The sequence below is a fragment of the Ailuropoda melanoleuca genome, chromosome 10 (genome assembly GCF_002007445.2).
Source record: "Ailuropoda melanoleuca isolate Jingjing chromosome 10, ASM200744v2, whole genome shotgun sequence".
NCBI classification, from domain to species: domain Eukaryota; kingdom Metazoa; phylum Chordata; class Mammalia; order Carnivora; family Ursidae; genus Ailuropoda; species Ailuropoda melanoleuca.
In genome coordinates this window covers 61,490,759-61,514,998 of record NC_048227.1, presented here as the reverse complement: position 1 = coordinate 61,514,998, position 24,240 = coordinate 61,490,759, and the positions used below count along the sequence as shown (strand labels likewise).

The 24,240-nt window shown below is 37.9% G+C and overlaps 1 protein-coding gene across 2 annotated transcripts in view; it reads left to right on the top strand.

Moving 5' to 3' along the window:
* The window catches only part of LAMA4 (laminin subunit alpha 4), a 147,155-nt gene that overhangs the window by 114,527 nt on the left and 8,388 nt on the right, over positions 1-24,240 (top strand). For both annotated transcript variants that reach the window (XM_034669004.1, XM_002917163.4), the window contains exons 20-33: positions 369-514; positions 971-1,133; positions 1,994-2,127; positions 3,274-3,445; positions 7,787-7,918; positions 9,027-9,169; positions 10,775-10,913; positions 11,440-11,577; positions 13,473-13,606; positions 14,505-14,669; positions 15,440-15,593; positions 20,753-20,940; positions 22,174-22,363; positions 23,143-23,298. In XM_034669004.1, coding sequence (XP_034524895.1) covers positions 369-514; positions 971-1,133; positions 1,994-2,127; positions 3,274-3,445; positions 7,787-7,918; positions 9,027-9,169; positions 10,775-10,913; positions 11,440-11,577; positions 13,473-13,606; positions 14,505-14,669; positions 15,440-15,593; positions 20,753-20,940; positions 22,174-22,363; positions 23,143-23,298 — 2,154 coding nt within the window. The remainder of the gene's footprint in view (positions 1-368; positions 515-970; positions 1,134-1,993; positions 2,128-3,273; positions 3,446-7,786; positions 7,919-9,026; positions 9,170-10,774; positions 10,914-11,439; positions 11,578-13,472; positions 13,607-14,504; positions 14,670-15,439; positions 15,594-20,752; positions 20,941-22,173; positions 22,364-23,142; positions 23,299-24,240) is intronic.

The window sequence follows — 24,240 nt, the reverse complement described above, 5'->3', positions numbered from 1 at the left end:
TTTGATGCTGTGCCCCGTTTGAAGAGGCCCGGCAGTGGGTATGGGCAGGATGCGGTATGTGCCTGGGTTAACCAGACAGGATTAGCACGCTCCTGGAAGCCATCAAATGTCCACAAGCCTGCAGTTGCCTGCCTCCCTGCCCAGGATGCACTTGGACAAACACAGGGGGCAGTAGACTGATGTAGCCACCGGGAGGCTGGAAAGGAAGAGCCACTGCCCAATCTAATAGGAACTTTGTACTAATTCAGGCCTGATGCGCCTTGCAGACAGCCAAGCCCTTGGACTGATGACTGTCCCTTAAAGAAATGAAAACAAAACATGATATTCATTCATATGGATTTTACTTAAGTGACTTCTTGACATTTCAGGCCAAAAAAGAATACATGGGTCTTGCAATCAAAAATGATAACCTGGTGTACATTTACAATCTGGGAGCTAAGGATGTAGAGATTGCTCTGGACTCCAAACCCGTCAGTTCCTGGCCTGCTTACTTCAGCATTGTTAAGATCGAAAGGTAAAGTGAATCCACAGAACAAGGCTTCCATGCACATTTCATAAGAAGTCTGTTGTCCACATGCGTGCACACACACACACACACACACACACACACACTCAGAGTCTTCCTATGGATATTTAAATAGCTTTTTCTTCCCTTTATTGTTGCTCCTCTTTTTCTCCATTTTTCCTAAATACCTAGTGGAAAACAAAAGATTAGAAAAAAAATACTCATAATTTCTAAAAAACAATCTGATTATTAGATCTTTTTATCTGGCCAATCCATGCATTAATTCCAAGGTGGAATATCTTTTTTTTTTCCTCTTTCCATTGATTGTTGACATTCTGTAAAAGCTTACACATGTAATAAAATCAAATCACCAGTTCTGTGATGAGGGAACATTCACATTTTGACATTTAAAAAATATATTTTCTACAAATTATCTGGCTAATAAAGACTGACAATTCTTAACAGGGTAGGAAAACATGGAAAGGTGTTTTTGACAGTTCCGAGTCTAAGTAGCACTGCAGAGGAAAAGTTTATTAAAAAGGGAGAATTTGCGGGAGATGACTCCTTGTTGGATCTGCACCCTGAGGACACTGTGTTTTATGTTGGTGGCGTGCCTTCAAACTTCAAGGTAAGCTATCCAGCCAGATTTGGACTTACTGAAAATCTACACTGATTGTTTTTAAAAATCCATAAAACCTACAATGATTTGGGGGTGGGATAGAAATCTTGATATTTCAAGAAACAATTTAGCTCAATGGGTGATAAAATTCTGATCTATAAATCTGGCATATAAATCTGGTCTCTGCTACCCATATTTTCATAGTGTCAAGTGTTTTCAAGCTATAGCTAACACTTGAATATCAATTCATTTCATTCCTATACGTGCATATGTAATGGATATTCTCCCCACCCACTACTGCAGGGGTGTGTGGACCTTGTGGGTTTGCTGGGTTCACAATGAGAGTTTCAAAAACTCAGTTATTTCAACTAATATAGACATGAAATAAAATACTTGGGATGAGGGAAGGGTGGATCTAAGGGGGAGTATGAGACCTGGTGAAGGGCAAATAAAGGAAAGGCCCAGATAGGGAGACAGGGAGTTGATGTAGGATTTCAATCCCAAGGCTATTACTTACTAGTTACAGGCATATTATTGAACCTCTCTGAGAATTACTTTCCTTCTGCTGATATGAAAACAGGAATACCTACCTCAAAGAGCTGCTGAAAGAATTGATTTTGGTTCTGAATCCCTGTTCCGTGTGTGACTGATACATAGTATATACTCAACAAATCCCATCTTCTCCACTAGATATGCACAACTGAAAAATCATTGTTTACCTAAATTACCTGGCCCAGACAAGACACAAGTCTGAAAAGATATTTATCTATATGGGTAGCTCCCCTTGACCTGTTCTCTATTTCATTGTCTGTTCTGTATCATCTGGGTGAAACGCGATCATGGGGTGATTGACTTTGTCTGTTGCACAGCTCCCTGCAAGCTTAAACCTGCCTGGCTTTGTTGGCTGCCTGGAATTGGCCACTTTGAATAATGATGTGATCAGCTTGTATAATTTTAAGCACATCTATAACATGGATCCCTCCAAGTCAGTACCCTGTGCCAGGTAAGAAAGTGTTAAAAGTACTAAAGGCTTTGATAGCCACGTGAGAGCAGCAGATGAGAGAAATGTGGATCAATATTTAGGTTTTCAATTTCTTTTTTGGGGAGCCCAGTCTTGAAACTGCATAATAGTCATGCCTGCAAAAATCATTTCAGTTCTTCTCTACCACAGACGAGCACATACAATTATGAAAAGTGTTTAAACAACTTGTTTGCGGCTTTAATTTAGGATTCCAGAGACTTGGGTATCACTGGAAACTTCTGTGGTCTTAGCACAAAGGGTAGAAAAGAAATCCATTCAAAATAACTCATTTGGATAAAGAAGATGTGGTATCTATATACAATGGAATACAATGAAATCTTGCCATTTACAACGACGTGAATGGAGCTAGAGAGTATTATGCTAAGCAAAATAAGGCAATCAGAGGAAGACAAATACCATATGATTTCAGTCATATGTGGAATTTAAGAAACAAAACAGATGAACATGTGGGGTGGGGGGAAGCGAGGCAAACCAGAAAACAGACTCTTGCCTGTAGAGAACAAACTGAAGGTTGCTGGAAGGGAGTGAGCAGGGGGATGGGCTAGATGGGTGATGGGCTTTAAGGAGGGCACTTGTTGTGACGAGCACTGAGTGTTGTATGTAAGTGATGAATCACTAAATTCTAAACCTGAAACAAAAAATTTAAAAATAAAACCATTCATTTAACTTACTTATAAATACTTCCCCATGTCTCCCATGCAGACATCGGGACTTCATTTATTTTTTTTCAAGTTTTTATTTAAATTCCAGTTAGTTAACATACAGTGTAATATTATTTGCAGGTGTAGAATTTAGTGATTCATCACTTACATACAACACTCAGGGCTCATCATAGCAAGTACCCTCCTCAATTTCTTTCACCCATCCAGCCCTTCCCCTCCGAACCTCCCCTCCAGCAACCCTCAGTTTGTTCTCTATAGATAAGAGTCTGTTTTCTGGTTTGCCTCTTTTTTACCCCCTATGTTCATCTGTTTTGTTTCTTAAATTCCACACATTTAAATGCTGTAAGTTCCATGGAAGATGTCATGACAATAGGTTAAAAGGGCCTCACATGAAAAGCATAATGCAAACTGTCATGTTCATATGATCCTTGCGTTTTTATTTCAGAGATAAACTGGCCTTCACTCAGAGTCGGGCTGCCAGCTATTTCTTCGATGGCTCTAGTTATGCCATAGTAAGGGATATCACAAGGAGGGGGAAATTCGGTCAGGTGACTCGCTTTGACATAGAAGTTCGAACACCAGCTGACAATGGCCTCGTGCTCCTGATGGTCAATGGAGTGAGTAAAAATAAAAGTCCTTGATTTTCTCCTTTATTTCCTTTACTTTCTGCTATGCATATTCCTCGGAGCCTTCCCAGGTTGAGTGTGTCATGCCATCAAACTGAAGTTTTAGTTTAGAAAGCAAAATTGGATTTCTTTTTCTTTAGAGAAGTGATGTCAGCAGTAAGTAATTACTGCAGCCCTGAAATGCATTTTTGGATGTATATTAAATATAACCCCCTTTAATAAACTAGGGAATTTTGCACAAAATCAGCACCAAGATTTAGGTGAGTAGTATGTGTGCAGAAATTTAGCACTGACTTTTTTACATCATATGCCTTTATCAGTAAAAAAACAAAAACAAAAACAAAAAATAGCATGCTTACTATAAATACATGCATTTCTTTATTGGTATACATAAACGTGTGTAAAGTAATGATGTACTTTATTAATGATTATTAATAATAATCCATATTTTATTATAGAGATAATATTTAAAACTAGGAATAAAAGACAATTTGTATAAAGAAAATATTGAATAAAAATAAATACAACTTTAAAGTAAAGATAAAATAAAATGGTTTTCTATTTGTTAATGGTAAAAATATTAATAGCAGCGTTAGTAAGAACAATGTAATTGAATATGCTTATGTATTTTTGGAAGTCTCATTAAGTCTTTGAGATACAGTGACTCAAAAATCTTATCCTAAGTCCAATTGACTTCAATACTAAGTTTTATTGGCTGTCAAAACTGAACAAAGTAGCTCAAAAATAAAAATATAAGTTGTGTATCACTGGCTATGCTTACTAAATCATGATGCCATTTTTCAATCTCCTTCACAATCTCCAACAAAAGTTGTCTCTGAATTTGGCTGGTGCACTGGTGCATTCCCATCTTTTCTGATGTCAGTCCTTGCTAGCTAATCAGATATTGCATCATTTGTAAACTTTAATAAAAGGACTCAAGACCATTGGAATCTTTATTTGAAAGATTTTTAAACAGGTTAGAAATTTTTTTCTAAAATTTTTTAATACTGCAGCTATGAGAGTTTTTATAGGTAGTACACATTGTTTTCATCAACAAATTCATCTAACAATAGAAAATTTTACAAATGTGTTTTTTAAAAACCATCTCTCCAGAGTACAACTTTCTTCAAAAAAATTACTTTCTCTTCAGAAATCTGTTGCATTCCTATACACTAATAATGAAGCAGCACAAAAAGAAATTAAGAAAAAATCTCATTTATAACTGTACCAAAAATAATAAAACATCTAGAAATAAACTTAACCAAAGAGACAAAAATTCTGTACTCTGAAAAATATAAAACAGTGATGAAAGAAATTAAAGACAACACAAAGAAATAGGAAGACATTCCATGCTCATGGATTAGAAGAACAAATATTGTTGAAATGTCTATACTACTCAAAGCAATCTATGGATTTAACACAATCCCTATCAAAATGCCAACAGCGTTTTTCACAAAACTAGAAAAAAATCCTACAATTTGTATGGAACCAGAAAAGACCCTGAGTAGCCAAAGCAGTCTTGAAAAAGAAAAACAAAACTAGAGGTCTCATAATTCCAGTGCAAGTTATACTACAAAGCTGTAGTAATCAAAACAGTATGGTGCTGGCACAAAAATAGACACACAGATCAATGGAACAGAATAGAAAACCCAGAAATAAACTCACAACTATATGGTCAATTAATATTCAACAAAGGAGAAATGAATATACAAGGGGAAAAAGACAGTCTCTTCAACAAATGGTAGTGTGAAATCTGGACAGCTACATGCAAAAGAATGAAACTGGACCACATTATTTCACCAGACACAAAAATAAACTCAAAATGGGTTAAAGACCTAAATGTATGACCTGAAACCATAAAAATGCTAGAAGAGAGCATAGGCAGTAATGTCTCTGACATTGGCCAAAGCAACATTTTTCTAGATGTGTCTCCTGAGGCAAAGGAAGAAAGCAAAAATAAACTATTGGGACTACATCAAAATAAAAAGCTTCTGCACAGTGAAGGAAACAAGCAACAAAACTAAGGCAGCCTACGGAATGGGAGAAGATATTTGCAAATGACATATCTGATAAAGGGTTAGTATCCAAAATATATAAAGAACTGATACAACTCAACACCCCCCAAAAAACAAATAATCCAATTTAAAAATGGGCAAGAGACATGAACAGACATTTCTCCAAAGAAGACACACAGATGGCCAACAGACACATGAAAAGATGCTCAACATCACTCATCATCAGGGAAATGCAGATCAAAACTACAATGAGAAGAAAGAAAAACTACAATGAGGTATCACCGCACACCTGTCAGAATGGTTAAAGTCAAAAAACACAAGAAACAGGTGTTGGCAAAGAAGTGGGAAAAAGGGACCCTCTTGCACTGTTGGTGGGAATGCAAACTGGTGCAGCCACTGTGGAAAACAGTATGGAGGTTCCTCAAAAAATTAAAAATAGAACTACTCTATGATCCAGTAATCACTACTGGGTATTAACCCAAAAAATTCAAAAACACTAATTCAAAGGGATACACACACCCCTATGTTTATTGCAGCATTATCTACAATAGCCAAATTATGGAAGCAGCCCAGGTGTCCACTGATAGGTTCATGGATAAAGAAGATGTGGTTTATATATACAATGGAATATTATTCAACCTCAAAAAAGAATGAAATCTTCCCATTTGCAATGACATGGATGGAGTCAGAGAATATAATGTTAAGCGATATGTCAGTCAGAGAAAGCCAAATACTATATGATTTCACTCACATGTGGAATTTAAGGAACAAAACAAACAAGCAAAGGGGGAAAAAAGAGAGAGAGAGAGAGAGAGAGACAAACCAAGAAACAGATTCTTAACTATAGAGAACAAACTGATGGTTACCAAAGGGGAGGTGGGTGGGGGGATGGATGAAGGGGATTAAGGATGCACTTGTTGTGATGAACAGGGGCTGATGTATGGAAGTGTTGAATCACTATATTGCACACCTGAAACTAATATAACACTGTTTATTAACTATACTGGAATTAAAATTAAAAATAAATAACAAATTTTAAAGAGTTACTTTTTCATGCATTGTTATAATAATACCCCTCCCTTGAAACGACATACCAAATATTTTTTTAAATAACCAGTAAGTTTCATAGTACTGAAAGATATTTGTCATCACAAATGAAGATCAACAAATTTATTATTACTCATTTTATAAAAAAATGTGTAACCCTCTTTAAACTTGACAGCATTTTTAGTCATTTTCAAGAAGTAATCTGCAAACATCAGTGTCTCAAAAATATTTTCACATCACTGCATCTCAAAAGAAAATAATTATAAATATTCTATTATTTAAGTCTTCTCACACATAAGTAACCAGACACACATAAACCACAATGAACAGCAGTATGCCTCAAAGCAAAGACATGGGTGAGGGGCCACCGCCAGCCTTCAAGCGTGAAACTGTGCTTTCAAAGCCTCACATACCGTGTGAAGCCCATGAAAATCTGCCCAAAGGACAAAATGAATACCCAGCTCAGTCCATGTATTAAATACTAAAAGTTAATTTTTTTCTCTCTCTTAGAGTTTTAAAATTAATATTAATGGAAATTGAAATATTTTCTTTCTTTCCCCTAATGGATTACTTTCCATATCTCAGGAGTATACAGACTCCACTCAAGAGATCGCTTTCTGATAAATAGGAACTTTACCACAATACCTTATTTTTCAAATCCATTTAATTCTTCTATCTGCAAACTATCTTTCAAAACAAGCAATCCTGAGCAGTAAATTACTCAGGTGCTACAGAATTACTTTGATTCTCGAACATCATATGGCCCAAGTGCATAATTATTTCATGTTTATTTACATAAATCCAGTATTTCCAAATAAAACAGAAATGTCCTTTTTCTTATATCCATATTTGCTGATAATTTTTTAAGGTTCTTCTCAGCAAACCTTGGAATTATTTTTCAGTATTGCCAATTTTCCTCTTAAAATGAAATACACTCACATCTGCTAGCCTGTTATAATTTTCAGACATTTTCAAGATTTTTAAAAGGTCAATAAGGTAAACTTAAAATTTCACTAATTCATCAACTAATAAGAGACAGAAGATAGTTGCTTTAAATTGTGTATAAATATTAACACTTTGGTATATTAACGTGAGATATAACTGCTGATATGATGGAGTTGCAATTTTAATTTTATGATAAGAATTTCTTAAGACTTCCTTAGTCTTCAGTTTCAATAATAAGGAATACAGTGTTATTTCTCAAATTCAGCTAAATCTGCACTTTCGTAATAGCGGATGTTTGCATCTTATAAGTTCTTTCTCTCCACAGAGTATGTTTTTCAGCTTGGAAATGCGCAATGGTTACCTGCATGTGTTCTATGACTTTGGATTTAGCAATGGCCCTGTGCATCTGGAGGACACATCAAAGAGAGCTCAAATTAATGACGCAAAATACCATGAGGTATAAGTCATTGCAATTTGTGTGGTTTGTTTTGTTTTGTTTTTCTTGTACTTAGACCTATTGATTTAATCAGATGTTCAAATCACATAAGTAGGAAAGAAATTAAGCGGAACACCTTCACTTCTAAAAACCAACCGAAGGACCCCATCTGCTCAACTCTGGGATAACATTTGCTTTAAAAGAATGAATGCTTTTGTCATATTGATGTTTTCTAATAAAAGAATCACTGAAAGATTCATTTTAATTGCTTCACTGAACAAAAGACTCCTGCTTGGTGGTTGATTACAATGGCACTCCATAGAATTCTTTTATACATCTGTTGAAAATACCAGAGTGTGGACACACAGCCATTTTTAAATGTATCCTTTGAACACTACTAAATGTAAAAAGGGTAGATAGTAAGAAAATAGAGAATTTCCTTGTAAATCATTTATCCAGAACTTAGAAAATACTAACACAGATTTCCTTATAAAGAGAGCCCACAAGGAATGTTCTTCAACTTTGAAACAGTTGAACAGCATACTGATAATATACTTTATCTATTTTCATTAACACCTACTTTGAATCTACAATTGAGTAAAATGCATAAAAGGCGTATCTTTTAAGTTGAACCAAAATGCAGAGAGTAGGAGGCTATATTTCTCTTTTCACTTCAAAGTCCATGGCCTCCACAAGGATGGTCTACAATAGAATATTTTAACTGTATCACTGACTAGCATTTTGGCAGAATCATTAAAGCTTTTCACTGTGTCACTAAAACAGTGACACCTGGTAACATGCAGTCTGGGTCCAAAAGGTCCCTGTTTAAAATTTTTTCCTAAATCCGCTCAAAGGGGCAAAAGAAAACAACTGGTGTCATGACAAAAATATTTTTTGGTCTAGCTCCTACTCCGTGTGGAAATCCTTCTCCAGAAAATGTGAGCTTCTGGTTATTTAAGTACAAGTGTTCATGTCTGTAAGAAAGGAAAATCTAGTCCCCATTTTGTGAACAAACAAGCATAAGAACATGGGGACCCAGGTGTTATAACCAGAATAATTAAAGTATACAGTTGTCTTCAAAAAGTTGATTATTAAACAATGATCAAGACTTAACTATTATGTCTCCTAGATCTCAATCATTTACCACAACGATAAGAAAATGATTTTGGTGGTTGACAGACGACATGTCAAGAGCATGGACAATGAAAAGATGAAGATACCTTTTACAGACATATACATTGGAGGGGCTCCCCCAGAAATTTTACAATCCAGGTAAGCTCTTTTTGTTAAGTAGCTGTTGTTCCTAATGCTGGACTGGGCTGAGTAGTCAACATCCAAGAGAGGTCTAGTAAAAGTGTGAAGCCACTCCCACTTGCTTCTAGGCGTGTGAACAGGCACATGCACACACACTCATGCACCCTCATGACCTCCTTAAATTAGGGTCTTCTAGATGAGATCTACAGGTTTCTTTAATTATTGCATTTATCTTAGAACATAGTCTAATGCGATATTTCTTATCCGCAAGAAGAAAGATGGAGCATGTGTATTGTGTGAAAATGAAGCACTGTGTCCCTATACTTTTATTTCAGTCTTCGTTTAAGCTACTTTGAACTCTCAAATAGCATCTGAGGGTACAAAATTTTTAAGCTTATCCAAGGGGTTGTGAATTATGTATCATTATAATTTTATTCTCATGTACTTAAAGTTTTAACTATCTCTTATTACAATCAGGTCATAGCATCAGGCACTCTTGAAACTGAGAGGCAACTTTAGCATATTCCAGCCTGGTCTTCTCAATCCTGGTTCTCATTAGAATAACCTGGAGAACTTTTATAAATACCATTGCCCATAACCACGCTCCAGAAATTCTAATTGGCCTGGGATGAGGCCCCAACCTCAAACTTCTTTTCCAAATTAGATACCCTCTGAGCTCCTTCAACAATGCCACAAGGGATTTTAAACCATTATGGTTGTCATTATATAACCCCAGTCTGTTAGTTAGCATGGTCCTCTAGGTGTGATCTTGATGGAATATAATATAGCAGGGCTGTTACTCCTTAGTTTGGCCAGTGTTCATTTAAAATACATTGAAGTCATTGTAATTGGATCAAAACTAACTTCATAGGTATTCGGTATTTGATAATATGCTCTTGGGCACCCCCTATATACTAGGCATAATGATAGGTACTAGGATCACAGCATTGATCAAAATGTCATCCCTGACCTCAAAGATAAAAGATTTCTTACTTTCCTGTTAATCCAAAAGCTCAATGTTCACTAGGACATTTCCCTAGCCTTAGTTGATTATAGTGTGTTGCAAAAAAGCCAAGAAGATGAGTTCATGACTTTAATCCAATCCACTTGGGAATGGATTAGTGGAAGACTGAAGACCTGGGTTCAAATCCTAACTTACCACTTATGACATTTAAAAAAAACAAAAACAAACAAACAAAAAGCTTTTGGTGTTTCTTAGTTTCATTATATAGGTTAAACCATGTGAAGTTGCCAAGAGTTCACCATTTTTACCTAAAATACATCACTTCCATATGATTCAACCTACTAATCATCTGTGAAAGAGAAAATAACAGCCTTTCCTTTTATATCACAGAATTTTTATAAACATAAAATGAGCTAATGTAAGTTAAAGGATCTTGAAAACTACGAAGAAGTAAACAATTTGGCTTGATGAAGAATAAAGCTGTTCTATAGGTAAAGATGAGACATTACTGTGTGCTTATGAAAGAAAGCATGAGAATATAAATAATTATAAAGCCACTAAAAATGACTATAAATAAAATCAAATTTCTCATCTCACATAGGCAGGGTAACATCATCATCATCATCATGATATCCGTGAAGACTAATTTTCTTTTCCAGGACCCTCAGGGCACACCTTCCCCTAGATATCAACTTCAGAGGATGCATGAAGGGTTTTCAGTTCCAAAAGAAAGATTTCAACTTATTAGAGCAGACAGAAACCCTGGGAGTTGGTTATGGATGCCCAGAAGACTCTCTTGTAAGTACCAATCAAAAGCTTTTTGATAAATAGACACACACACACACAGACACACCCAGACACACACACACACACACACACACACACACACACAAATAAACAGACATAAAACTTGTCATTCTCAAAAGCTGGGAAAGCTTTTTCCAGCTTCTCCGTGAGCCTAAGTACACTTGGACTCCTTTCTGCCACCAGCTAAAAGGAGAAACACCAGCAAAAGGAGAAACTGTATGACTTGCCCATTCGCTTCGGTTTTCAATGGGCGGTGCCTCCAAAGCCCAGAGAGGCTGTGCAGGCGTCTTTACTCCCTGGGGGTGGAGGAGGTAGAGACGCTAAAACCTCATTGGCTAGAGGCTCGCAGAAGGAGGGTTAACATGCCTGAATGCCAGCATAAACTGGAAGTTAAAACAAACTGTTAATATAGAAACCAGTAGGCGAGGGCTTTGGTGTGTGAGAAATTGACATTTTAAGCATTTGATAATTACTACAAACACCAGATTCACTTTTTTGTTTGTTTTTTGCCACGCAGATATCTCGCAGAGCGTATTTCAATGGGCAGAGTTTCATTGCTTCAGTTCAGAAAATATCTTTCTTCGACGGCTTTGAAGGAGGTTTTAATTTCCGAACGTTACAGCCAAATGGGTTACTATTCTATTATGCTTCAGGAGTAAGTATTTCTTTTTCCCTATGGGAACTTTTTTGTGATAATTGTTTTGTCTATTAAAAATACTGTCTATGGGGCGCCTGGGTGGCACAGCCGTTAAGCGTCTGCTTTCGTCTCAGGGCGTGATCCCGGCGTTATGGGATCGAGCCCCACATCAGGCTCCTCTGCCGGGAGCCTGCTTCTTCCTCTCCCACTCCCCCTGCTTGTGTTCCCTCTCTCGCTGTCTCTCTCCCTATCGAATAAATAGGTAAAATCTTAAAAAAATAAAAATAAATAAAAATACTGTTTAAGCATGTTAAAAATGATTTTCGATTCAGATGAATTTTAACTCACATGGGCACACACAGAATGCCCCAATTCAGACATTTATAACTATGTATATCGTATATCAGGACCTCTGAACCTCGGATTCTTAGACCCAGCCCTCAGGCGTTCATGGAGAAAATTCAGTGTGTCTGTGGACCTAGGTCAGAAAAAATCAAGATTTTTTTTAAATTCTGTTTTTCTCAAACTAAAATTTAGCATTTTCTTCATTACAAATGTTGGCAACAAACCACAGTAATATTTGCTAAACCTGTTACTTTATCGTTAATAGAAATCACAGGTATTTTTCATTTCACATAATAGTTGTCACAGATATCTCAAAATATCATTTTTGTTCATTGCTACTTTTAAATTACAGGAGTTATTAGATCTGCTGACAGATTTTATAATTTAACACTTTAATAAAGAAGTACACATATTACCATACCACAGATTTCGTTTTAATATTTTGAAACTGTATCTCAATATAATTGGTTTCCTTTGTAGTCCTAGATATTTTGTTTGATGCATTTTTAAATGTTACTTTTGAAGGGGCCCATGTGTATCATCAAACTGCCAAAGGAGTCCATAACACAAAAAATGTTCAGAACCTCTGTGCATATGTACAAAGACATATGTGATTTTTTTGTAAAATAATGAAAGGAATGTACTTCTCTGCTTCTGGACTGGGTATAGGACGCTTGATCTCACCTTCTAAAGACATATTATTTCAAAAATAAGATATCCAGAGGTTTGGTGACCCCAAGACCCAACTGATTTATCTCTGAAAAGGTCATCACCAATATATACACTGATAAAGCAGGTCATAATATGTAAAAGCAGCTTTTATTTTTCATACTTAATATCTTGTATCTGTCACATTTATATTGAATTTAATTTCAATCAGTAGCAACTGTGAGAATTTACCCAAAGCACTTTGTAGGACCTCCCCCACCAAACCTGCCTCAGATTACCATGGTTAGTTAACTAACACTTTTTGTCCTCCGAAAGTAGTTATGTTGAGGGCTGTGCCCTCAGGCCAAAGGTCAGTGCCCTGATAAGGGAAGAGAAGCAAGATTATCAATTTGCCAATATTTCAAACAATTATTAAACAGATTCAGAAAAAGAACTGTTAACTTCTGCTCTTTTTCTGTTTCTCTTCCTCCTCTATAGAAGAAAAGTAAAACACTTAAAAACACTTAAAAAGCCAAACTGGCAAATTAACCCTTGTCTGGCCATCTACCTACATCCCCAAGAAGATTCAAGTCTTCCCAGAGGGGAGACTGCAGACAGAATAGCGACGCCCGAGTTAGGGAAGGTGCTAAGCTGGGATAACTCTCAGCATGACCAAATCACCAGAAGTCTCCAGTTCAGGAGAGAGGAGGCTCCTTTCTCCACTGAGGCGTTCCTCAATTTGTAGATGACGCCAACATAAGCGATATTCTGTCCTTGTCGTTTTCATAGAAATTATTTCACAAGCACACTTCCCACACATTGGGTGTTTCTTTAAGCAATACCATTAAGTAAACATTGAAAACATGTCCATCTTTTGGATCCGTGGCCTCCCTTCCTAAAACCCTGTGCTTGAATTTCAGTCAGATGTGTTCTCCATTTCGTTGGATAACGGCACCGTGGTCATGGATGTCAAGGGAATCAAGGTGCAGTCAGCCGATAAGCAGTACAATGACGGGCAGTCCCACTTCGTCATTACCTCTGTGTCACCCACAAGGTACGGCTCCTCGCTTTATAGTCTTCCCACCACGTGCCTTTACTTGTAGGGCATGCTTCTGCTAAAGGATCATGATGAATAATGGACTATTCTATGGCTTTTCCAGTGCTTAAAAAAAGTGGTAGAAGGAACAACTTACATTCTTTTAAAAAGAAGTTGCTATTAATTTTCAAGAGATGCCAAATAAATCACTATGGAATTACTTAACAGGAATATAAAGGGTTTTTTCCAGTAAAACCGCAGGCTGAAAACCTGCTTGAGGGAAGAGCCTACACACAGTACTTACTGAATGGAGTGCAGTGTTTTTCACGTAGAATGAGATCCGCAATCATTGGTTTCATTTAGATTTTTAATCCAGCAATTGAGAACTCTACATTTATGGCCAGATTTTAAAAGCTCTAACTTTATTTTTTAAACCTGTAATACTGAATTTGTTTTTCATAAGAAGAAATCTTTCTGGAATAAGAAATAAATTTCTGTTGTAGGCAGCTGCATTCTGTGGAGCTCTCCCATCACAAAAAAACACGTTAATCGGCCTTTCTAGACTCAATTTCCAATTACACTCAAAACCAGTCCATGTGCTTTACAATGAAAACAGGCTCCCCAATTGGGATTAAATAATCACCATGAGTTACATCCTGCTTTTTCCACCAAAAGAAAAAAAAATGCTGGTAACTAATCATCTGAGCTTCTTGTTTTTAGGGGCTCAGAGAGTCTTTTCTGCATATAAACATATTCACCTATTTTATCCCAGGCCTCATGAAGAGGCTGGCAAATCATAATTTTTTCACTAGCCAGAATGTTCTATGTCAACTCCATGAGAAAACCTGCAACCTAGAATGGAACTCCAGGTGAAATGGTAGCAGTGTGGTGTGTAAGTAAGCTTTTTCCTTTGCAGATATGAACTGATAGTAGATAAGAGCAGACTTGGGAGTAAGAACCCTACCAAAGGGAAAGTGGAACAGACACAAGCAGGTGAAAAGAAGTTTTACTTCGGTGGCTCACCCATCAGTCCCCAGTATGCTAATTTCACTGGCTGTATAAGTAACGCCTACTTTACCAGGTAGGATATTTTTTATTATACATAACTCTGCCCGATTGATAAAAAGAAATCGAGTCGATAATGAAAATGTTTACATTATTGAAACTGAGAACTATGAAATTTATGAGAAGCAATAGAGGGTAGTAATTAAAAGCTTGCATGTGCTCGAGCAACTGACATACTTAGGTTTCTGTGTAGGTTTTTTGCCTTTAAAATTTCTGTATGCCCTTGGTTAAGTCAGCCTTCGTTTCTGCTCTGCCAAAATGCAGATAATAATGCCTGCCTCCTTGTTATGACGATTAAATGAGATAATGTGCGTAAAGCACCTGGCATACAGTGAGCTATAAATATTAGATGCAATTATATCTGTACTTATTATTAATGGCGTAGCACAGAGTAACATACGCAAATCCTTGTTAGAGGTTTAAGAAAGTCTTCTTAATGCATCACTTTAAACAAAGCCATTAATCTCCGTCCTTAACAAAGACAGTAAGTGCTCCCTGAGCACAAGAGGAAGCAAGGAAGAAACTTAATACACATGGAGTAACACAGTACCAATCACCCGGAGCGTGGTGAGGGAAAAGATGTTTGTCTGTCAGAAAGTGCTGGTGCCAGGCAAAATTATCCGTAGATTGTTAGATGGTCGCATAAACAGTTCTCATTAAGGTAATGGTTGATAGATACAGACCCCCCCCACACACACACAATTTTAATTGCCAAATTCTTTCACTTCCATAGTTTTCATCATGTAATTCTGAACATTTTAAGAGTCTTTTTCCCTCTGTATGTAGGTTGGATAGAGATGTGGAGGTTGAAGATTTCCAGCGATATCTGGAAAAGGTCCACACTTCTCTTTATGAGTGTCCTATTGAGTCTTCGCCATTGTTCCTCCTCTACAAAAAAGGGAGAAATTCCTCAAAGCCTAAAACAAGTCAGAATAAAAAGGTAAAAGATAATGCCGTGCCAGATTCTCAACTGCCCTCGCATTCCATGCACACAATTCTAGACGCTGATGCTTTATAAAATTCACTCCAGTTTGCAACTGTGTGTGCATATGAAGAATGAGATTCTTCTGGTATCCGACATTGTTGTCCATCGGCTTTGGTGTATTAACGTTTGTTCCCAAAGAAACAGTTTGAATCAGCTTTTATTCCATACTGCCCACTGCTTTTCAATACAACGGTTAAAACTGCTCCGTACTCAACCATTTGTATATACAACATGCATTATTTAGTACTGTAATTCTCAGTATCATTTGCTTTTGTGTAATGATCTCGGGCTTCCATCACAGGCATGGACGTTATTAAAGTTTCTGGTCTCATCCTGTTTTCCCCTCCTTCCTTGGCCTTCCCTTCAACCACTCATAGGCACGGTTGGTCTGTGCCATCAACTAGAGCTGCTCCATCGACAAAATCTTGAGTTCTTCAACTGCATTCCCTGACTACTGTTTTTTCTCATTTACCTCCAGCACGTACATTAGTGGCCTTCATTACAGACCAAACTTTCAATTCCTTCCCACTCTTTCAGGCTAATCCTCCCCACCCCATCTTCCCGGTCCAATTTTAACAAGGCACTCGGATGTCGCTCCTCCCACCCTGGTCCAAGCCACCACCATCTCCCACCTGAGCCCTGACAGAGGCTCCCCATGGACCCCCCTGCTTCCACCAGCTTCTCTGACACTCTGTCCTCTACGCAACAGCCACATGCTTATACATATGTCATATCAGGTTACTCCCCTGCTCAAAGTGCCCCCCCTTACTACACTCAGAATAAAAGCTCCAGTCCCTATAATGTCATAAGAGGCTCTATATTATCCATGCCCCTTTCCCTCACTCTCTCTTCTGCCCACACTAGCACAAGCCACGTGCACTGCTGCCCTAAGGTCTTTCTTTCTGCCTGGACCACTGTTCCCCCAAACATCCGTACGAACAGCTTCTCCTTCCAGGATTGCCCAGCCTTCAAGTGTTCCGTGAGGCCTGCCTTAACCCCCTAATTAATTCCACAGCTGCCTCCTGCCTTCCCCCAGCACTACCCATCTCCCTTGCCTTTCCTAGTTGTTCTTTTTTCCATAGCACTTTTCACATTTTATTATAGACTGTATTTATTATGTTTAGTATTTACTCTCTGTTCCCTCTGTTAGAATTCAAGCTCCCTTTTTTTATTTGCTCACTGATGTGTCCTAAGAGCCTAGAGCAATGCACATAATAGGCATTCGATACATATTTAGCTATCTGCATCATAGGGTTGTTATAAAGATTAAATGAGTTGATGCACGAAATGCCCTAGCACAATGCCCGGAATAGAGCAAACATTCAATGAATATTAGGTGTTAGATCTCTATAGAGCCCTGTGAATGTTTCTGGAGGATCAATTCCTAAAAGGAGAATTGCTTGGCTTAAGGGAATGTGCATTGTCAATATTGAAGCAATACGAAATTTACCCTCCTACGAACAGCATTTGAAAGAACCTATTGTCCCCCACAATTGTTAACATTGGATATGATCAAATTTTTATAATTTTGCCAGTCTAATGTACAGACACGGCATCGCATTGTGGTTTTAATTTGCACTTCCTTGAGTGCTAATGCGGCTGAACATCTTCTAGAGGAAGAACTGATTTCCTCCAAGGCTGGCTTCTGAGCCACCAGCAAGAGGAAACATCCCACCAGCTTCTTGCTCCTGATTGTCTTTCACTGGCTGCTATGTCTTGAGTGCTTCCCTACATACTCAGCTTATGGGGACCACTTTCTAGAACCCCCTTGCAACCCCTCCTTTGCTCACACATGATTTATCCATGTTAATAGAATGATTTTATTTATGTATAATCTAAAATTAGCAATTTTTCAGGATCCTTTCCTGAATTTCACATGGAAGACTTTAAGTGATTTAGGCAGAAAGAGAATTTCATATGACTTCTACAAAGGCTTTCATGAGACGATAATATAAAGGATTTTTCAGAGGAGACTATGAAATTCTGATGAGATCTTGCCGTCACCTTCTCATATTGATGCTAAAAGGTTTATCCTGAAATTTTTCAGCTGGGCCTTGAGCACGGGTCAGTGGATCACATGCAGCAGGTTAATATCATAGGCTGATGAAGGGGACCAACCTGTGGCACGCACTTTACCCCTTTAAACGAATACAGTTTTCTACTTGAAGCTGTCTATCAAAAGTAGTTTCCTAACAAATATTCATACTCTCAAGGTTGCAATCAACAGCCCTTGAAACTATTAAGATAAACTTTTCAGTATTATAGGAAACCTCCTAGCCTTTCCTGTAAAAAGCCTTAGAGACTCAACTTCATAATAACAGATATGGAATCACTATAGATATCACTTACATTTCTTGGTAATTAGAATGTCAAATGTTTGCTAATCTTCTCTCATATTTACCCTTGTATCAATAGCTTCTTAAATAGCTACCCAGAAAAACATGTGGCCGCTGGTTTAAATTTTTATCAAGGCCGATTCGTAGCAATTTGGGCTTATAATAATTTATTCTCACAGTAACTTCCTAATATTCCATTTTATATGTATATTTAAATTTATTTAACCATTAATAGGCTTTCAGTGCTTTCCAGTTTTTTCCCTTTATGGGTGAAGATCATTATACATTAGTATTTGATTATACATTAGTATTTGATTTGATTGCATTGCTGAATAAATCTTTAGAAAATATTCTTAGAGGTAGACTTACTAGGTCAGGGCAAACTACTTTCTGAAAAAAGAACACTGATTTATACCCCCCCACACCATGAGTACATAAGAACACCTGTCTTACCAGCCTGAATGTTTTCCATAATTTTCATGTTTTTAAATTTAATTGGGGACATAGTTTCTCATGTGATATTTCATGTGATAATGGAGATTTTATATATTATAATAGACATCATTCTGGGGTAGCCAGCCAACCACTCCCTTTTCTGAGAATTGATTCCCTACACACAGGGCAAACCCAGAATTTTAGGCATGTGACCTCATCTACCTGGATATAGATGTTTGGACCAGGTAGATCATGTGAACTAAACTGGGTTATCAGATTCCGTTCGTTAGACACTTAGAACCCAGAGACAGTAGTCAATGCTGGTCGTTGAATAGAAAACACGTAAGCCTATAAGTTCTATGTTAATCGTGCATAGAGAAAGAAAGCTGCTTTGTAGAAAGAGAAAAAGGCAGAAAGCTGTCCTGCAGAGAAAGAAAAATGAAAGCAGTCTGAGAAAAACAAACCTGAGATACCAGAAACATTTGGAAAAGGAGTGCCCTGATTCTTCCTTGCTTTGCAATTCCTGATTCTTGCCCCTGGTAGAACCCCGCTACACTGTACTATTTTTCCTTGGATTGTATAAAATACTCCCGTATCCTTGTAACGCGTTGCCCTCTTTTGCTTAAGCAGCCCAACTAGTTTGGCTGTCATGGGATACAAAAGAATCTTACTGCATTGAAACAGACCCTCAGAGGGCACCTGGGTGGCTCAGTTGGTTAAGGGTCTGCCTTAGGCTCAGGTCATGATCCCAGGGTCCTGGGACCAAGTTCCGCATTGGGCTCCCTGCTCAGCGGGGAGTCCGCTTCTCTCTCTCCCTCTACCCCCCACCCTGGCTTGTGCTCTCTCTCTCTCTCACACACACACACACACACTCTCTCTCTCTCTCTCTCTCAAATAAATAAATAAAATCTTACAAAAAAAAAAAAAAGAAAAACAAACAGACCCTCAGAGCAAAAATTTACACTGGTTAAGTCAAAGTCTAGTGGGGTTCAGAATCCTACAGACACAGCTATTCTAGGATAGTAAACTGAGTTTCTGTGTTATATGGTAGTGAAGTAATTAAATTATAACTTGTCTTTTTATTATTATTGTTATTATTCAGAGCATATATCCACAGAGGATTTAGAGTGGTTGCCACATATAAATATACCAGAGTTTATTACTTTCTGCAGTAGACAAGAGACAGGTGCTAGTCTATGGATTCCCACAGAAGCAGAGAAAGGCAGGGCTGGTCACCTCGTAGTCCAGTAGCCCCGAGCTTTGCTGACCCCTGCAGTTGATTCACGGTTGCTCTCTTCCCACAGTAAAGTGGATGCACTGACTGAGAAACAGTGAGAGCCTCTCCGTAGCAATGGAAAGGAGGAGGAGCCACCAGAGTTGGGGACTGTCCCCAACTCCCAACCAATCTCTCACCCCCACCCACCTGAAAAACAAAACCCCCTCCTCCAGCAAGTCACCAAAGGTCATTTCTATCTGGCAACAGCCTGTCTTCCAATTTGCTAGTTAACTGCCTGTTTTTCCAAATCAATTTTCAGTTTCTTAAGAAAAAGAAACCGTTTCTCACTCAACTTTCTCTTCCCCACCACACACTGCCCATGGAGGGCATGCAGAAATACTCATTTCCTGCCACGTCATTTCTACCTAGTAGGTATTCAATAAACATTTGCTTGGATAAATGAATAAACGACGGGATGACCAGATTTATTTGCATTTACTTTAATTTTGCTTCAAAAATTAAGACTAGATAACCATTAAATATTAGCCTATAGTCTCACAGCTCTAAATTTTAAAATCAGCAGTGCAATTTTAGAAGCACAAGGTAATTGTCTATATCCTGTCACATAAAAGTTTACCACTTCTCACCAAAAATATTCTTAAATATTTTGAAGTTGTTACTAAGTATGTTAGTAACAGCCTATATACATAATAATTGGTGTATTAAAGAAATATTGTTGTCTATGATATGACGGTTTTATTGATTGATTCCCCAGGGCTATTTTATTTTCAATATTTCCATTTGCATCATTGGCTAAGATGTGCATTTAATTTAAATGATAGAGCAGTTATCTCTGTGACTTCAGGTTAGCTCTGCTTTACTATCACAAACTAGAATTTTGGATCTATTAACATACTATGTTGTCATTTGTTTTTTTAATGCTACAGCTCCTGCTGTCATCTGCTTAAGGAAAGAGAGGGGCCTAATATTTCATGAATGGAAAAGGCACAAATAATATACACTTTCATTATTATTTTATTTTCATATGATAAAGGAATCACAAATGGACTTTTGCAACTAGTATATCAGTTTTATCCCTTAATATGACTTATTTCCTATTTTTCCAGGGAGAGAAAAGCAAAGATGCCCCTGCAGGGGACACTGCCGGCCTGAAGTTCCCAGAGAGGAATGTTCCAAGGGATTCTTACTGCCACCTTTCCAACAGTCCTAGAGCAATAGAACATGCCTATCAATATGGAGGGACGGCCAACAGCCGCCAAGAGTTTGAACACTTAAAAGGAGATTTTGGCGAAAAGTAAAGTAACACACTATCCTTCCAGAAACTTTATGCCATGGCTGGACTTCATCCTTATTTGCCACATGCCATCTTTTTCCTATGATCTTTCCTTTCTGTGCCACTTAATCTTATTATTTTATCATGCAAATAAATGCTAAGTAGTACATGATTCTTACTTTCCAACAAATTACATTCTCTGCGACTTTCTTCCCAAAAGTAAGACGCATAAAACAGCATTCTCCTAGGAGTTTGCTGCAATTTTATCAAAAAGGAAAGGCAATCAAAGAAAGGAACATGGGGCACATTTCAAATGACTCATCATCTAACCTTGATATTACCTTCCTTCCCCCATATAAATTGCTTTCAGATTGAAAATGGGGGTGCCTCTGAACTGCCGGAAGGTTAATAAGGACCTTCCTTATTAAGGAAGGCCGACTGAAGACACAAAAACCACTTGTTATCTCTGCTAGCCCTCAAGCTACCTGTAAAGCCCCGCACCTCTTCCCAGTATTCTGCAAATCTCCAGGTTACTTAGCACTTTAGAAGATTTCTTTTTATAGTGTCAGCACCCAAATATTCTTACGTAGGTCTTACATCTCTTCCAAAAATCCGTAAAGGCAGTGCATTCAATAAGTAACCTCTAATGCCTTCTAATTTCCTATTTGCCCAATAGGCAGTTTCAGGGCTTTGTATTCATTGGGAAGAACTTCAATCAAACTAGAAATTAGCCTAATAAATGTATCTTATCTCTATGGCCTGGAGCTAAATGTCTAGAAGGTTTTGTTTAATTCCTACACATTCTGGTGGCTGTTTTTGACCTGTGTTATCTACAGATTAATTTTTCCTGGGAAAGACAAATTGAACCTGTATTTTAGATAGCACACGAATCATATTGTTTCTGTGCAAACTTCTATATGCACATTAATTACAGACTAGTATTTTGCCCACATGAGCAAACTAAATGCAACCACATCCTCAAAGCAAGGCACGTTTTGATCCTTAAGGGAAACAATGCCTCCTTAAATGTGGAATGTAGCCCTGCTGTATAAAGAAGTAGGGAAGGATTTACATTTTTGAGTTAGTCATGCTTTCCCGATATTCATGAATAATACTAAGGTATAATTAGAAGTAATGCTGCTTGGGATTCGACAGAATGGCTACTCGTTCTTCTTACACTGTGGTGCTGCGGGAAACTAGAGATTGCCCTCAGTCTCATTTACGGATAGTAAGCTTTTTCTTTTCATTTACCAGATCTCAGTTCTCCATTCGTCTGAAAACTCGTTCCTCCCATGGAATGATTTTCTATGTCTCAGATCAAGAAGAGAATGACTTCATGACTCTATTCTTAGCCCACGGCCGTTTGGTTTTCATGTTTAATGTTGGCCACAAGAAACTGAAGATTAGAAGCCAAGAGAAATACAATGATGGATTGTGGCATGATGTGAGTTGAAGGCCGAGAATATTATTACCAGCAAATAGTCACCATTGTCAAATGGACTGATGTTAAGGCCCACTACTGGTCTCTCTAGAAACACCCATTTTAAAATTCTGTTGCCATACGCTCAGAGTTCAATTTCAAGAAATTTTTTAAATTCGTTATGAAAATCTTGAAGCATCTTATTTAAAAAGAGATACAGGCTGCGTGTAACTTTTTTTTAGTGTCATTATTTTCACCAAAGGACAAATGGCAAACATAACCTGAAGTTTAATTTCTAACAATTTTTCACTTGTTTTCCTACTGTCTGTAAGTTTCTAAATTTCAACAGCAATTGCTGAGTGTCTTTTATAGGCTAAGCCGTGGAAGCTACAAAGTGAAGAGAAAATCTGTTAGGAAGCTAGGATACCACAGAGAGAATATCTAAATATTGAAGCAAATCAGTGTTACATAATGGAAAGAGTAAGAAATGTAAGATGCATTAATCACCATAAATTTAGGAGCAGGAGAAACCAAGTGGGCTGGCCAGCTGGGAAGAACTTCATTGAGAACTCTACTAAGTTCATGTAAGCTGTGTTCAGAAATTAAGTCTGTAGCTTTAAATCAAGCTTTAAAGGAAAAAACACCCTATTGACCTTCAGAGAAAAGACCAGTTTTTTAAAGAACTTCTGCAGATTTCCCACAGTACTGCAATAGCAAAGTTTGGAAAAGCAACCGAGCCTTCCCCCCCCCCCCCCGAAACTTGGGATGCACTTGACAGGTGCTGTTGTCTTTCTCTCCATCAGGTGATATTTATTCGGGAAAAGAGCAGTGGCCGACTGATCATTGATGGACTTCGAGTCCTAGAAGAGAGTCTTCCCCCTACCGGAGCTGCCTGGAACATCAAGGGTCCTATTTATTTGGGAGGTGTGGCTCCTGGAAGGGCTGTGAAAAATGTCCAGGTAAGCCAGGCATGACCAGGTCAAGCCACTGACCTTTAGAGCGGGAAGATTATTTAATCCAGGGCCTCGCTTTACCATCAGCAAACTGGCAAGAAGAGAACTATAGTTTTGCTGGATATAGGCTAGGAAAGTGAGTATTGTCCCAGGGGATGTCTGTCTGCCCTCTGGCATTACAAAGTCAGGAGTGATCTTCTGATTTTAAGGTAGAGGTGAGATGAAACAGTTTCAGAGATTTAAACTGTCATGAGAAGTTATGTCTCAAGGAGATGCTTATTTGTTCAGCAAGTGCACATGCTTTTAATGTAAAAAATACATTAAAAAAGAAGAAAGAATGTCATTCCATTATATATTATTGAGTGACGAAACACTTTGGGGCCATTCTGTAGACTATGATTCATTTTTGTTTCCTGCACACACACACACTTACACACACACACATACACACACACAATTTGCAAATCTACAAGGAAGTATGATTTACCCCTGGTGGGGAGAATCAGGGGTATAGTAAGAAACCTGTTATTTCTGTACTTTAAAAGTTAATAATACTGCACCTTTACAAAAATATTTAACAATAAAGGGAATGTATCAAAGGACTAAATCTTAACATAAATATAGATTTGACTTCAGCACAAAAAAAATGAATGCATTTCTAAGATTCGCGCATAGATGTGGATAAAGCAAACAAAGGGGGGGCTCGTGTTGTAATTAGATTTTAGGCAATTTCATGAGAACGCCTTTAAAAGAAGGCTTTCCACCTCAGTGTGAAATCAGTTGTCTGGAGGGGCCCACATTCCCCGCCGTGAGGTATGATGCCGCTCAATGGCAGGATCGGTAATGGAGCCCACATGCAAGCTTTCTGCTGTCCCTTTAGCCGCGGTAGATTTAACAGTTAAGCCCTTTGCTAGCCCTCGTCAGCATTAGGTGATGTGGGGCCAGCTG